The sequence below is a fragment of the Pseudorca crassidens genome, chromosome 3 (assembly GCF_039906515.1).
Source record: "Pseudorca crassidens isolate mPseCra1 chromosome 3, mPseCra1.hap1, whole genome shotgun sequence".
In the NCBI taxonomy this organism is placed as follows: Eukaryota; Metazoa; Chordata; class Mammalia; order Artiodactyla; family Delphinidae; genus Pseudorca; species Pseudorca crassidens.
In genome coordinates this window covers 65,341,500-65,358,731 of record NC_090298.1, presented here as the reverse complement: position 1 = coordinate 65,358,731, position 17,232 = coordinate 65,341,500, and the positions used below count along the sequence as shown (strand labels likewise).

Sequence of the window (17,232 nt, the reverse complement as noted above, 5' to 3'; positions counted from 1 at the left end):
TAGACCTATGGTTTATTTAAATATAAGTGGCATATACAAACTTCCTTAAAGCTTCTCTACTACCAAATAAGACTAAATTGTCTGCCAAGTCATTTTCTGTTTCCTGGTCATTATAATAATTAACTAGAATCATTTTTGCTTTAATCTTTAAGTACCCCTCTAATCCACCTTTCTTTCCTGTTCAACAGGCAGCCTTCACTCTCACTCTATTTTCCCTGAAAATATGTTCCTTCCAGTTCATTCTAAGAGACTACTAAAATTTTTTTTTAAATATTTCTAACAACTATACCAAAAAAAGCCAAATTCCTTTTCCTAAATTTCACTCTTCATAATTTCTTCTCATCCTTCATCAATTCTCTCTCTGCTCTACTCGGTCATACTTCCTGCTCTAGAAAACCCCTCCTTTGATCCCATTCACTTTTGCTCAACCTCTTTCACCCTTTCATTATATCCTCCAACCCCATCCCATCCATTATCTCTTCCATAATTTTACCTCAACATATCTTTCCAACCATTTCTTCTACAATTTGGAATAGAGGTTTTCCTCAAACCAGCCTCTCATTGTTCCCCAAATACGCCATGCTTTCCAGCCCTACAGCTTGGCACTCACCTGTCTCCCCCTTATCCAGTGCTTTTCCCAGCCTCTTCAGAAAAGCCAACCTGTTATGTTCCCTTGAAAATTGTTGGGCAGAGCTATGAATATTTTACTTTTATTCTCCAACTTCCTCCAACCCCCATCTTTCCTGTTTTCCTGTCATTTACTTCTATATGGTCCAAAGACTCCCTCCTGTTCCACACCAGGGACAAGCCTCTTCCTCCTCCTCCCTGATGATGTATATACTATTCTAATTCCAACCTTTTCATTATTCTTCCTTTGAGCTGGGCTTTATCTTGGTTTGGTCATGCTGCCTTTAAGAAGGAATTATTCTCTGGCTATTTCTCTTGCCCTGTTTCTCCATGAGCATCATTCAAGCATATAACAAGTGGATAAATCTTCTACGTTAAATATCTGGGTTACATCTTTAATTCTATACTCTTACTCCCTGGGCCAATAATAGAATGGATCTCCAGAAAGAACAGACATTCAGTTGCTGAATGGAAGAAATGTTGTTTCCTTCCCTATTCAAAAGCAGCCCTTCTAACTAATTAAAGAAATATGTCAGAACCGTTCCCAAGAAGAACCCATATGTCAGCACCAAAGAATTAAATATTTGAAAATGAGAAGAACCACTTGGCCTATTTTTCAATAGAGATCACAAACAAAGGAAAGGAAGAGAGACAGGGAAGAAATTAATCAGAATTCAAGCTGAAATAAATATAGAAATCTCTAGTTGTAATGAAAGGTAAAACTAGGTAAGCTTAGGAGTCTGGTGAAGCCCAAAGCCATTATGTATATTTCTAAGGTTTACACCACATTTCTAACACTTACCATCAGCTTTTGACCAAGTCAAGCCCTCAAAAGGGAACACTGGGACATAAAAAGGTGCTGGAATGATGAGCAGCAGTTAGAAGCCTTTCGCACACTACAAATAATTCTTTAACGCGGTGTGCTTCAAAAATAGCTGGGGGAGGGCTTCCCTGGTGGCGCAGTAGTTAAGAATCCGCCTGCCAATGCAGGGCACACGGGTTTGAGCCCTGGTCTGGGAAGATCCCACATGCTGCGGAGCAACTAAGCCCGTTCGCCACAACTACTGAGCCCGCGCACCTAGAGCCTGTGCTCCCCAACAAGAGAAGCCACCGCAATGAGAAGCCCGAGCACCGCAACGAAGAGTAGCCCCCACTCTACGCAGCTAAAAAAAAGCCCACATGCAGCAACGAAGACCCAACGCAGCCAAAAATAAATAAATAAATAAATTTATTTTAAAAAATAATAGTGGGGGAGAAAAAAAGGTGGGCCCTTGAAGACAAGAGTGCTTTGTGAGAATGGACTTCATAGACTACAGAGCACTGTCTGAATGTAGGCTATTTATTAGTACTTGAGAGAAGTGCAATTACCTCTCACCCACTGCTGGGTAGCAAATGGTATTAAGCGTGCCCCACCACCTCTCCTAAACCTAAAATGGCAAGAGTGGTTAGGGAAAAAAGAGTGCTGGGAAGGACTTATTTCTTCTCTTAAATTCATGTTAAACCCTAGGGAACGGAGTTCCCGTATGGCCAAGTAGTAGAAATGTTTCTGCGTATGCCCAGAAACAGAATGCTGTCTCACCTTAGCTGTCTGCCTTCAAGGATCAAATAAAAATATGTGTTTATAGAAGTGGAAGGGCTGCCCACCTAGCTTAGATGCTCACCTTTGAGTCCTCAGGACTTTCTATTTTCCTTAGTCAAGCATTCCTGTTGTCTCTGGGAAGCACCAGACTAAAGAGTAAAGATATATAGATGGTTTAGGTTCTGAGTTTCCTGGAGACAACAGCATTACTCCCTTCCATATAACTCATCAGAAAAGTTCAAATAAGGCACCATCACAAGGGCTATATGCAAAGATGGCTATATTTCCATCTTTGGGCTATATGCAAAAATGGTTAGAAATTCCTGCTCACTGTTTCATTCAATAAATACTTGTTGATACTGTGGGTATAAAAATGAGTAAGACAGGGCTTCCCTGGTGGCGCAGTGGTTGAGGGTCCGCCTGCCGATGCAGGGCACACGGGTTCGTGCCCGGTCCGGGAGGATCCCACATGCCGCGGAGTGGCTGGGCCCGTGAGCCATGGCTGGCTGAGCCTGCGCGTCTGGAGCCTGTGCTCCGCAACGGGAGAGGCCACAGCAGCGAGAGGCCCGCGTACAGCAAAAAAAAAAAAAAAAAAATGAGTAAGACAAAGAATACATATGTCATATATGTATTACACACACACACACAGAGCTATGAATAAAGTTTATAACTTTGTAGATTGTAAGTACTCACTATTAATTTCCTTCCTCCCTCTTTTTACCTTAAACCTCTATCTTCTAGCTTACCATTTTATAGGGGACAAGTAAACAAATATTTTTCTGATATTGTGCAACATGATATATAATATAATGTGATATGATATGACATGGGGGTGACAACAGTAAGTGGCATGTAAGCTGAGTCTTAGGCAGTAGTTGGCCTGGTGGACACTGGACATATCAAGGAATAAGAGGTAATCACAGTCCAATGATATGCATTTCAAGAAACAGAATGAAGATTTCCTCTGGCATCTAAGCCAGTCGATAAAAGAAAAGGTAATGTCAATTTAAATGGGAATTACTTACCACTTTCTTTACCTAAAAAAAGAGGTACTGAAATAAAATTTAGAGCAAAGCAGAGAAACTAATTTTTACTGAGTCAAGTGCAAAAAAAAAAAATCCTAAATATCTGTCAAAAACAAGGCTAAGTGAACTATTTTTGAAGCAACAAAAAAAGACCCCTGAGCAAGAAATTTTATAGCCATCCTTTTTCTAGGTCGGAACTCTCTTAGAATGAGACAAAGAAAAATCTGGACCTGGAATAAGAGGAAGATGTTAGGAATCCATTCACCACACTGACAGAGATTTGTTTAAGAGATGAAGGGCCAGAGTAATCACGTAACAAATAAAGAGGGAATGGACTGAGGGGAAAGAAGGAAAAATTCTGACACCAGAGTAAAGGCCGATACATTTTTAGAATACTCATTAGGTTAAGTTAGGTAGAAAAGAGAAAAGAAATTATTAGACTATGATAAAGGAAAGAACCATTTTTCATGTTTCTTCACAGGAAAACATTCAGTATGCTTTAAAAAAATTAAATGTGGTATTTTAATGTACCTGGAAAACCACTAAGTGAATTCCGGAATTAAAAAATTCCTAATGCTCATTCTATAGAACACAGAGTAGGGAGGGTGGAGAACAAGAAATGCTTCCACACAAAATAAATGACTCATTTTGATTTCCTTTATAAAAACGTAAATGAAGAGCATCTTAAAAATATATAAATAGGATCCAAAAAGGCTAGGGGTTTTTTTTGTTTTTTTTTTTTTAAGAAATAGAAAACCGTCATGAAGAAAAGATCTTAGGAAGTATACAAATTTCATTAAAATATAATTGGATTTGCAGGAACAATTACTGTGCTGAACTGTAAGGGGAGCTGTTGGCACATAAGAGCAAAGTACACGTATGAGCTCATCCGCCGGCCTCGGCAAGACCCACTTCCAGCTAGAAGCAGTCATGTTTCAGCACCTCCGATTCCCTAATGCTGACAAGCTAAACAACTTGTTTTGTCTCTGGGAGCTCTTCTCTGGTGATTAACTGCTTATGGTGAATACTAATTATATGAAAGTACAGTATTGAAGAAGTAGTGTCCTATTTCCTCTACCTGCAGCCTTGACATGGCTTTGAATCCAGAAGGTACTGGGTAGAGCCCTTGCAAACCAAAACCTAGAAGGACATTTTTCTTCCCTCTGGTAAATAAATGTATCCCCTTCTACTTTTTAGTATAACACAGCTCACTGACAAGAAACTTCCTTTAACCTCTGGGCTCCAAACCCAATAGAATTACAATAAAGTGAGTGTTTTAAAGGCCTGTAATAATCATACGGATAAATCTGCAGCAAGAGTTTGTGAATTGGTGAACTATCAGTGTCCTCAACTCCCCATGTTCCATGTTGAAAATTTACCCCAAATTGTCAGTTCTTAGGAGCTGCACCTCAGAGTAAAATCTTCTCACCAGGGAGTCTATGAGAATTTGTTCTTGTGTTTTAAATCCTAAGTGCTTGTTAAACCGCCAACACTGCAAAATTAGAGACCATTAAACAATATAAGGCAGCAAGTGATTAAATCTACCAAATACACATCCAAAGCAGCTTAAGCTACTTTTTAATTAAAAATAAAATATCACTGGCTAAATTCAGATGTCTTAGCTATCCAGAAAAGGTTAGAAGCCTGTTCAAAATGCAAAATGCTGCTAAGTCCAGACAGAAAAGGAGAGATAGGGTAGGGGTGGGCTGGGGTTGTCTCTGAGCCCAGGGTGGAGGGGCCTCAAGATGTTGACCCGGTTAAGTCACAGGACATGAAGAGGGGGAGTCCCGGCTGCTGCGCTGCAGGGTGAGGGCTCCACGCGGCTGCTCATTAAATAAGCTTTATTAGCCAAGGCCTCAGAGGAGACAGGGTGTTCCACCTTCTTGGCAAGGGGGATGAGTTGAGTAACAGCATCGCAGGAAGCTGAGGTATTGGAGATGTATAGATGGCCGAAGGAAATGTTAGTGCTATTTTTAAATATAGCTTAAATGGATTGATAAACAGTTCCTGAAATAATAATTTGTGCTTGGGGAAGGAGACATGGGGACTTTTGAGTTAATGGGATCACTTGAGATTGAAAGAAATTTTTACTGTAAAGTTAGAAGTAAATAAACATTGTAGCTTTAAGTTGTTCCTCCTTGTTTAAAGTAAAGAAAAGAAAAAGGGCCAGGGGGCTTAGTCAACGCTGGGCAGGAGGCCAAGAATCTGAAGATCAGACTTAAGGCTGGGATGATATCATTCACTCTGAAGTCTTGATACTCTTTCTAAAGCATGAGAAAATTTACTGGTAAAACCTTACCTCACCCACAGTTTTCTTATTTTTAACTCTATTTTTTTCTCTCAAGAATAATTTTCCAAATCTGCTTTCTGCCTTATATGTAAATGCTATGAATTTACATTTAGCTTCCAACATGGTCTTACCTAAAAAGCTTGCCCTAAAGTAAAGCACAGGCACTTGGTAGCTGCAGGAATATAAGACATGATACTCATATTTAATCACTTCGGTTGCCGTGGTGGGCTCCGTCACCTCAAAATCATCCAGGGGTGGCTCTAAAGCCTCCTGAAAAAAAGCAAATACAAAAACTAAATGTGTCTGTCAATAAAAAGAAGTCCTTTAACACAGAGAGAGAAAGATGAGGTTTTCTTCTTGCAAAATAACAGTTAAATAAATATAGGACTATGAGGTAAGGAAAAGGGAGTTTCCCACATTAATGTTTAACATTTGAGTCCTGGGTAAATAGTAAAACCAGAAAACAGCATTAAGTAATTCCAGATTGTTTTTGAGAGACAAAGCAGCTCTGGGTAAAGAAACAGGAAGAAAAAAAAAAAAGTAAAAAGATCTATTGCAACAGCAACTCTGAAAAATCTTTACTGTACAATTTTAGCAACAAGATGATGACTATACAAGCTACCTTGTTCCTTACCTGTGAAAGCTAAAAACATCCTAACAATTGAACAAGATACTGCGAAATGTCCCTAAAGATTCTATTGTACTTGCCAAAAGGTGATTCACTGTGTGCTGAACAATTCCCAGTTCCATTTTGAATAAGAAAGCTATTTTGCAAGAGGCTGAATTTGTTAGGTACATTTCAAAACCTGAGATGAATCTGTTTTCTTTATTATTGTGTTATCTTTGATACATTCCTACAATAAATCTTGACTTATAATAGAGTAGATGGTAAATATTAATGTCAACTTAAATGAGGTTTTTTAAACAAAGATGATTCTAAGCTAGTTCACTTCTCACCTAATCATTCTCCACTGGTTGATTTTTTAATATGTGTGGGGTTTCTTAAGAATGTATCTTAACGTTTGGAAGTAATTAATTGGAACATGTTGAGTCAGAATCTGATTCCATCCACATTCACTTATTTATTTGGGCTGAAGAATTTCCTTTGACATTAATTTAGTAGAAGGAAAGAAGCAGGTTGGTTTGGCTCATTTCTACCTCTCATTAAAATGGTAACAACAATGAACAATCGGGAAGAGCTACAGGAAAGATTTCAAACTTTACCAATATGAAATAAGGTTTCCTGTAGAGATAAGTAAAGCCACATACTACTCTCCAGATGTTATCTGCTTTACTAATTCCCCACTCACAGTCAATTCACTGGGGGAGATATTACACTAGGTAAATCACAGTTGAAGATATTTACAAAATAGATTTTCACTAAACTCCAGTAAACACTATCAATTAAACACAATGAATTAAATAACCAAAGAGAAACCACTAAAATAAATATTCCAGATACAGAAAATTAATACAATAGCAAGGAAGAGTTTTGTCTATTTTTTTATTTAAATTTTCATTGGCAAAGATAAATACATCTTCTTTTAAAGCAATTCTTCTAACCAAAATTCTTTCTTTTTGGTCAAAGATTGGGTTCTTTAGCATTTTTAATTTCTTTTCTTTTGTAACGTTATTAAATCATTGTGATTAAAAATAACTGCAAACACTGCACAAGTACATTAAAAAAAAAAAAAAAAGTGAAATTCCCCTCATCCCAGCACTTCAGTACCTCAGATTTGTAACCATTTTCAAAAGGTCATTGTGTATTTTTCCAGTCGTTTTTATTTTTTGGTCTGCAAACACGTTTATACACATACATCCACCTACCCTCCCACCTCTGCATCCCCAATTAAGTCATGCTATATATACATATGTTCCTTGATTTGATTTATTCACTCATGAACATACTAGCACGTGCTGCCATGTCAGTGCTGCAGATTTTGCTCCTTCTTTTAATGACTTCACTACATTCCAATATATGACTATGCCATAGTTTTGTGTGTGATTTTTTAAACATTTCCATATTGCTAGATATTTTAGGTTAATTATAATTTTCTGCTACAACTAATGCTGCCATGAATATCTTAGCACATATATTTTTATACACCTCTGTTTTTCTATGATGCAGATTCCTAAAGGTGACATTAATGTATGAGGGGGTATGTACATTTCAAATTTCAATAGATTCTGCCAATTTGTCCTCAGAAAAAGGCTGTATCAATTTATATTACCAGCAAAAATGTAAAAGAATGCCCTTTCCCAATTCCCATAAATACTGAATATTATTTGTTTTTAATTTTTGCCTATTTGATGAATTTTTAAATGTCAGTTTTTTGTTTTAGTTTCTAGTTCCTTGATTACTAGTGAAAGTAAACATCTACTCATATATTTATTGATAATTTATATTCTTCTGTGATGTGCCTGTTCTTATTCCTTTCCTATTTTTCTGATATTTAATTTCCATTTTTTCTTATTGAATTATACAAACTCTTTGTATATTAGAAATAATAACTTATTACTAGAAATATATACATCTCTGTACCATAGAAAAACAAAGGTGTGCAAGTATATTGTGGTATGTATGTGTGTATAAAACACTTTCACTCAGTTTTTTTTAACTTTGTTTCTTGTACATATTATCATAAATTTTTTTTCTTACTTTCATGTAGTCAAAGCTGTACATTTTCTGTTTGCAGCTTCTGAGTTATCTATCTTCATTAGAAGGACTCCTGCTATGTCCCACCTCATCCTTAAAAAATATAAAAATGTTAAACTCCTCTATTCTACACACACATACTCTGTCTCTCTCACATACATACATGTTTTTAAATTGACATTTAGATCATTAATCCATCTGAATTTTGTTTTTGTGTATGGTGTGAGGTAAGAATATTTCCCAAATGATTTCTAATAGACCATCATTTTCCCATTGATTTTTAATGCCACTTTTACCATAAATTAGATTTGTGTGTATGTGTGTATTTATTCCCTATTCTTCTCTATTAAGCTATTTCTCTTCTTAGACCATCACTGTCCAGTTTGTAAATAAATATTGAATTCGGTCATTAATTTCTGCACAAAACTTCAGAAATAGTCTGCCTGAGACTCAGTCCTGCTAGGGAGGATAAAATTCCTGGAAAGACTGTCCTTCACCCAAACTCAAATTAAGCACTCAGGTATGTGCTGGGGTTGACACCAGGTTCTTGCAACTGGTGATCAATTAGACATAGATTCCGATTCTCTGGAACAGTTTGGAGGCCCACAGAATAAGAGAGAGGGGACAGAAAAAGCTTCTTCAAGAGCTATTAGAAGTTTCACTCCAGTCACTGTTCTCACTGGCAGCTGAGTAACTTTGTAGGATTTGAAGGCTGGAGTACCTGTCCTCTAATTGCGAGTGCTGCTATGTCAACCCAGCCCCTTGCTCTGAGCAGCCACCTACAGGCAAAGACATTTTTGCATCCTTAACTCGTATTAAATGAACTGAATTCTTGGACTGTTTCTGCTAGGATCTTTCCATCATTCGTGGTCACATTCATGATGCCCATGCAAATATCATCCTGTGAAGTCATGCAATTTGGAAATCTCAGACTTCTACATACTTTCTGCTTCCCTTTCCCAAAGTGCCAGATGGTTTTAGAACTTAAAGACCAAGGTTCTTGTCTTATTCATCTTTGTATTCCCAGAGACTCTAACACAGAGCTGAGAACACTGGTAAGCAATATTTTCTGCAGCAGTTGCACATCTGGTTCCTCCCATTTAAGTATATTATAACAAACATCATAGGTGATTTACCAGCAAGCCTACTCTGACCCTAAATTCTGAAAAGAAGTAAATGGAGGAGTAAAAATGCAAAAGGTCACCAAAGATGATATACAAATGGCAAACAGGCATATAAAAAATAATTCGATATCATTAGCCATCAGGGAAATGCAAATTAAAACTACAATGAGATATCACTACACATCTATCAGAATAGCTAAAATAACAAACAGTGACATCTTCAAATGTTGGTGAAGATGCAAAGAAACTAGATCATTCATACATTGCTGCTTGGAGTATAAAAGGGTACAGCCGCTCTGGAAAACCATATGGCAGTTTCTTATAAAACTAAACATGTAATTACCATACAGTCCACCAATTACACTCTTGGGCATTTATCCCAGAGAAATGAAAAACCTGCACACAAATGTTCATAGTAGTTTTATTCAGAATAGCCAAAAATTTGAGACAGTTCAGATGTCCCTCAGCAGGTCATGGTTAAACAAATTGTGGTACATCATCCCACACTGCTCGGCAATGAAAAGAGCAAATCGTTGATACACGCAATCACCTGAGTGAATCTCCCGGTAATTACGGAGTGATAAAAGCCAATCTGAAAAGGTTACAGACTGTATAATTCCATTTATATAACATTTTAAAATGACAAAATTTTAGAAATGAAGAACAGAGAACAGATTAGTGTTGAGGGGATGGGCAGAAGGAGGTGGGTATGGTTACAAAATAACATGAAGAGTCCTTGTGATGATGGAATTGTTCTATATCTTGACTACAGTGGTAGATACATGAACCTACACATGTGATAAAGTTGTATACAGCCAAACACACACACACAGACACACACACACACACACACACACACACATAGAGATCAGTATAAATAAAATGGGGAAATCTGAATAAGATCAGTGGATTGTATCAATGCCGATACCCTGGTTGTGATATTACACTATAATTTTGCAAGATGTTACCACTGGGGTAAACTGGTTAAAGGGTACATGGGATCTTTCTGATTATTTCTTATTACTGCCTGTGAATCTGTATTTATTTTAAAATTTCAATTAAAAAATGAAAAGGAAAAAATAGCTAGACAATTTGAGATTCGTTAAAAACAAAATACAATATCTAAGACCTCAGGGCTAACAGTACAGATGGCAGAGGGATTACGTTGATAAAGAGAGACTGATGTCTGGAATTAGCCTTACAATAACACAGGAGAGGTGTCAGTGGATGGAGATGTGGAAGGGGCACGGTTGGCCACGGAATGATGATTGTTGGGGTTGATTGATGGGTCTGCAGGTTCTTTAAACCTTTCAGTCTAATTTTTTGAATATTTTTAGTTCTCATAAATTTTTTTTTAAGGCAACAAAAGTTTCTGCTACCATGTTACAGGATACAGAATCACAGAACTCTAATAGTGAAAGGAACTTCAATCATTCCATCTTGCCCAACACTCACCTTGCTGATCCAAACAAGAAGGCCCAAAAAGGTTAGTGGTTTACCCAATGTCACCCAGATAATTAGAGGCAGAGGCAGGCCTATGACCCACATCTACTGATCCTGAAACCACTGTTCTTTGTACTGGAGAATGCCCTTTCTTAACTGTTATATACTTAATTTGGACTGATGTTCTAGACACCATCAGATTACTATTAACATTTTGAGTACGTTTGTTAATATTTTATTACTTTTCTTTTATTATGTTTTAAAGAGGATTTGGATATATTTAATTTGATATTAAGAGTTAATAGAAAAAGGAGTCACAGGTACATTTATTTTCCTCACAATGTTGCTATTTCATTAAATGAGAAGATACCTGTGTTTAGAAAATTACATTCATTCAAAGAGCTAGAAGGTTAAGTAGTTCACATTAATTATAGAAACCTTGATTTTATTGAATTCAATTAACAATAAGTTGACAGTGATCTCTCATTTAGAAAATCTGATATGAATTAAGCTTTACAACTAAATCTCATTAAATAGTGATCATGCTAAAGACACTTCATAGATATTTTATTGAAAGCAAACCCAAATAGTGTACTGTGCTTAGGAAATGAGATCCATATCTCTATTTAGCCTACAGGGAAAAGTAATTGGAGGAAGAAAAACTTTTTTTCTATGACTAGAAATCTCTATTACTATTACTGAGCAAACATAAGCAACGAGATTTATTCATAATGTCCCTTGAGGGAAAGAGATTCTATTTGTTTATCTTCCACCAATCAGGTTCTTAATTCAAACCTAACAGTTACAGGCCAGAATCGTAGCCAAGAAGCCAAAGAGTGACAGAGGGAGAGTACTGGTTCAGGACAGTCTTTAGCTGCATCCACGAGTGGACACATAACCATCTAATCTTTCCATCTAATGGAAAGATGGACTGTGTAACAAACTTTGCTTGATTTTCCTGAGCCAACATCCTTTTAATATTTTCAGAAGTGCTAAAGACTGACAAAGCCTTTGGACAAATCGTTGAAAAATTAATTCCTTAAGAAAGGAAGAATTTTAATTATTAAAACATTTTAAATGAATTATAAAAATAACCTATGTGGGACTCTAAGTAAGCAGGCCCTTTTTGTTTTGTTTCACGTGCTCATTATTTTACAGTGGGGTGGTTTTTTCACTATTTTTACTCCTAGAATGACTCTTTTTTTCATGATCTCTGTGGCTTTTGAGTGCGTGATTGTCACAAGAACTTTGCAAGTGATGGCATTCTTTTACCAACTGTAAATGTTGCATCCAGTACGCCAGAGAGAGTTCAACACCAGGCAGGCGTGTGTCTGACAGCATCTGGGGTGACACTGGTACCAAGATGATCCCAAGGATAGCATCTCAGTGAGCATCCCCCTTTCCCAGTAACACTATCACTACTCTTGATTTTTTTTGGAAAGAAAGGGGTGCCATTCTTTGCTCTCCAAGCTCCATCAGAGGGGAGCGAATTAGCATCCGCATGGCCAATGTGGGTTCTCACTGAGAGAAAGAATCTGTCTCCTGTGTGGGATTAAAGCCGATGCAGCCTGGCATGCTCAAGGCCAAGGCAGTAGGGAGGGGACACAGAAACCTGCCAAAGCACATCTGGCAGTTTTCTGGATGTTTACTGCTGGCTCCATTGTGCTTCGAAGGCCATGTTTCCTTTAGGACTGTGCGGGAGACAGCAAGACAGCTTGAACCCAGAGTTGGGCAGCTAGCAACTAAGCTGAGCGCAAGGCGGACTGCAGAAAAGGCTGCCTCTGAGATTCCGTGCCAGAGAACACAGGTTCCCCGGCAGAAAGGAATAGTAATAATGGTTAGAGGTACCTAACATATGTCCATGATGATTAGTCCTTACATCAGAACAATATATAAAAAGTATCATTTTCTTAGAAAAAAATAAGGACTCAGAAGCACTTTTTAAAGGAAAACTCAGGTTCTTCTCATCTACTTTTTAAGATTTCTGAGAAGTTAAATGCAAAAGAATTAGCAGGATAAGGGATATGAAAACAAGAGATTCCTTATGTAAATCATGACTGAGTAAAGGAAAAGGGAAAGACTTTTACCTAGTATTCTGAGCTTCAGAATCAGTGTAAATGTGTTTCTATTCAGAGTTACCCTTTGCATGCTACATAAGAAAGACCAGCCTCAGTTACAACAGTTCACAGTTTTTCTAAGAACATTTGTGTACATTATGCCATTTGCTCCTCTGCTCTAGAGGAAGGCCCATGGTCACCCAGCAAGTAAGAAACTGAGCCAGAGCACAAATTTAAGCCCCCAGGCTCCAGGCCCAGGATTCCTTCACTCTGCACAGATGATGGGATTTGGGGTAGTAGGGGATGTTAAACATTTGACTCTCGGGCTCCACTCCCAAACTTCTGCTTTTGAACTCAGTAGTTCTGGGACAAACACAAATAGAGGTGGCCATACTCCAGTGAAATTTTATTTACAAAAACAAGCTATGGTCCATAGACCTTAGTGTGCCCACTTCCATCTTAAGGCCTTCCTTAATTTCATTTTATTGTATTTTTATAAGTAGTAAGAAGAACCTTATTAAAGGACCTGTGTCTCCATTTGGTGAACTTTCCCCCTTTTCTATTTTTTTCTATCTTAGAATGTTTCATTAGATTTCCTGAAGGGATGATAAATTCTAAGCCTTCAAAGAATGATGATAATTGAATCCAACAGGCTGAAGTTTGGCTGAAGTAATTTTCTAAGGTAAGAGATGGCACTACCCTAATTTAAACAAGTGAGATTTTTAATTGTCTTGATGAATAAACTGCAAATTCCTTCAGCATATGAGTAAACGTCTACACTCAAATCCAGAAATGAGTAAATTTCATTGCCAAAGAGTGAAACTGATAAGGTCTTGATAAACAGACCAAAAGGCAAGCACTAGTAATTTCAGGAGGGGCTGTCTCGGTATGTGCACAAGAAACATCATGTCTAGGAATCAGCTGTGAACTGCTCTACAAGTGAGCCTGAGTTCCTTCCCTTTCCTCAAAACTGTCTCTGGATTATGTGGATGTGAATAGGCTTTATTTGTTTGCTTGTTGGCTCTTTTACTAGGAGAACCCCTTAAAAAATTCCACAAGTGCATACCTCGTGCTTGTGCCAGGACAAAGATAGGGGCTGAGGGGTGGTTAAACAATACTATTGCAGCAGCAATGAGAGCACAGTGAACGTTCTCATCTTTCTACTGGAGTGGAAGTGTATATTCAAATCTCAGATAAAAACATCTAGATCTTAGAGAAGCACAGTATAGTCAAATGTGGAAAAGGGCATGGAATTTGTAGTTAGACCTGGGTTCAGTTTCTGACTCTGCACTCTCTGGATGAGCAGACCACTTAATCCCTCTGAGCCTGAGTTTCCTTATTTGTTAAATGAAGGCACTTTCTCCTTGTTTAAAGTGTATTAAACAAGATAAACTATAAAACTATCCGACACATAGTAGGTATACTGATCAGTTTATTTATTCATTCATCAAATGAATACCCTATAGGGTATTTTCTATATTCTACATCAAGGGTCCGCAAACATTTTCTTAAAGGGCCAGGTAAGCTGGCCCTTTTAAGCTTTGTGAACCATGTGTCTCTGTCAAAACCACTCAACTTTGGCACTGTAGCACAAAAGCAGCCTAGACAATATGTAAATTAATGACTGTGGCTTTGTTCCAATAAAATGTTATTTATGGACACTAAAATTTAAATTTCATATAATTTTAGTGTGTCATGAAACACTATTCTTTCTCAACCATATAAAAATGCAAAAACCGTTCTCAGCTTGTGAGCTGTACAAAAATAGGAAGCTGGCCACAGTTTGCCAACCCTTGCTCTAGACTCTGTCCTAGGATCTGGGAACAGAGGGGAGAACAACAGCAGACATTGTGCCCTAAAGGGAAGAGATATGATAAACAATCACACAAATCATTAAAATTATCATCACAATAAGTGCTACTAGAGAAAATGCACAGAGTCCCAGAGTATACATAATTTTACCACATCTATAAATTTTTTATGTGTGGTTTTTACCTTTTTTGTTTCAGCTCTTTCAAATATAAACCAGTTTTATATAGGATTGACCCTTTTAATACCCTAATCCCCATTCCCCAAGGTTTATTTTTTAGTCCAATGACCATATCATCCACCCAGATAGATTTTTAGGAACACCTCTAATCACCCAAGCTTCTTCCTAACAAACCCTTCTTGCAGACACTAAAAATTCTCCTTGCACACTTCATTCTGTCACTACACGTCCTGCCCTCAGCAACAGTTTCTGCTTGAGAATGCCCCATGCCTTTCTTTCTCAGCTTTGAGCAAACTCACATACATGTGTACACATGTACACAGTGTGTGCAGACAGAGCAAATATTCTTTCACTAACCATTAATGAGCATCTACTATACACTAGGCATGGTGCCACCACTGGAGAGTTAGTGGTGAAATAGAACAGACACAGTCTTTGCTCTCAGAGAGCTTATAACCAGAGGGAGAGTGCAGGAAAAACCAAATCGTTCCATAAACAATTATTTGATTATAGTGTTGCAAGTGCTATAAAAATATAAGAATGTATCTTGGGGTCTCATCTGGTCTGGGGTCAGGGAAAGGCTATGCTATGGCACACACACATCCCTTAGGATGTGAGTGCCCCGAGGGCATGGTTTTTGCCTATCTTATTCACTAAGGTATCCCAAGCATCTTGAACAGTACCTGGCAAATAGTAGGCATTCAATCAATATTTGTTAAATGAAATAAGTGAATGGAATGAGCATAAACTCTCTGTTATCATTTCCGTCCTATAAATCAGGGGTCTCTCAACTTTTTTGATTGTGATTCCTGGAATCAAAAAATTTAAGCATTCATCTTTAATGTGTGTATATTTACCTTCTGATCAGTTATGAACATGTATTTCTGTGTAATATACTATGTACATTTTAAAAGATTAAAGTTGAAAACCTTCATGGATAAGACAAAGATGAGGGAAAAATATTTTCCCAGTGATTATTTTAGTTAGGTGATGATCTGGGCACTGATAGAAGTAGGCGTCCCGCTCTGCTCTTTGCTCTGAGCACCACAGGACCTTCACTGGCCCCTTGCCCTCATCTCCTCTTTGGGCATCTTGCCCATTTTGCCCTCAGCTTTATGGGGCAGTGGCTGTGGCTGAATAAAGTTGCAGAAATGTTGATTTTAAAGTACCCATTGCAAAAGTTAGCACCTAAATGGTCACACATGTAAATCACATGCAAAGGAGCACAGAGTTGCCAGCGTTTCACTGGGCTCCTGGCTTCAGAGCCCGTGCTGCTGAGCACCCAGCCCTGGTCACAGTCCTGGATGATCATACACCCAGACACCAAACGCACAGATCCTGCCTGCCCGGCAGTCCTGCCTCTCTCTCCAGCACAGGGGCACAGCCTTAATTCAAAACGGACTCCGAAGAACCAGACGTGACCTCCTTCCTCTTCATAAAGAATCTTGTTCTAATCTGCACATAGACAAAGAGCCCTGGGTTCCAAATGTGTAAATCAACACAGTAAATAAAGTGTTATTGAAAAACAGTTATTCAGTAGTGGTACAGACACGTTTTTTTGCCAGTAATATTTTGATGACAGCAATTTGACTGAATACGCTACAGAATTTTTTGTTTGTTCTGCTTTAAATCTTAATTATGACATGGCATTTCAAAAGTCTGGCTTCAGTTTTTTCTCCATTTTTTTGGTAGGTGATTTTAATGGTTGCAACAGCTAAAAAAGATACACAGATCCACGTGGAAGACATATATCACTGGCTGTGCCTAGTAAATCATGACACACACATTTCAGTCATTTCTCCAAGTCCTAAGAGGTTTGTCTTCATGCTCTGGATGCTTTTCAGTGAGTTGCCAATCAACACAGAGAGCTTCATGTGATCATTAGGCACAACATACACACAGGTTGAGGGTCATCATTAATAACAGTAAATATAAATCCTATCTCAAGAAGTCTTAACTTCAAATTTGGAGAGAGAATTTTTTTTTGAAAGATCGGATTATATTGTCGTTTTTACATTCTGCCATTTTGTTGTTGTTGTTGTTCATTAAAGTTTCTTGGCAGGGATCTTTAAAGTCCCTAGTCTGACAAGTAGGAGTTGTGTTAACTAAAACTGGATGAGATCATCCCACTAAATCCAGGGCACAATAAGTTGTGATACATAACAAAAGCCTGTAGGAGTAAACCACCGATGTTGGCCCCTTCCTAGCACCTGGCTCCCCATTCCCTTTCGGATGCCTTGAGTAACATATAGGACTCCTGGTCTTCTGACAAATGAACTGCGTGAAGACCCAGTGTGAGTCCATGTTTAAATATTAGTAAAGCTTCATTTAAAAAAATAAACAAAGTATAAAAGTAGCTCTAATATTATTTCCCACATCTCAATGGATTGTTCTGCAAGCCCCCTGGGTGCATGTATCCACTTTAAAGACTATGCCGTTGG

The 17,232-nt window shown here is 37.9% G+C and overlaps 1 protein-coding gene across 4 annotated transcripts in view; it reads right to left on the bottom strand.

Annotated features, from left to right (window-relative positions):
* ATG10 (autophagy related 10) overlaps positions 1 to 17,232 on the bottom strand; it is a 224,691-nt gene that overhangs the window by 87,329 nt on the left and 120,130 nt on the right. For all 4 annotated transcript variants that reach the window (XM_067731162.1, XM_067731158.1, XM_067731161.1 and 1 more), the window contains one exon: positions 5,653 to 5,791. In XM_067731162.1, the coding sequence (XP_067587263.1) occupies positions 5,653 to 5,791 (139 nt within the window). The remainder of the gene's footprint in view (positions 1 to 5,652; positions 5,792 to 17,232) is intronic.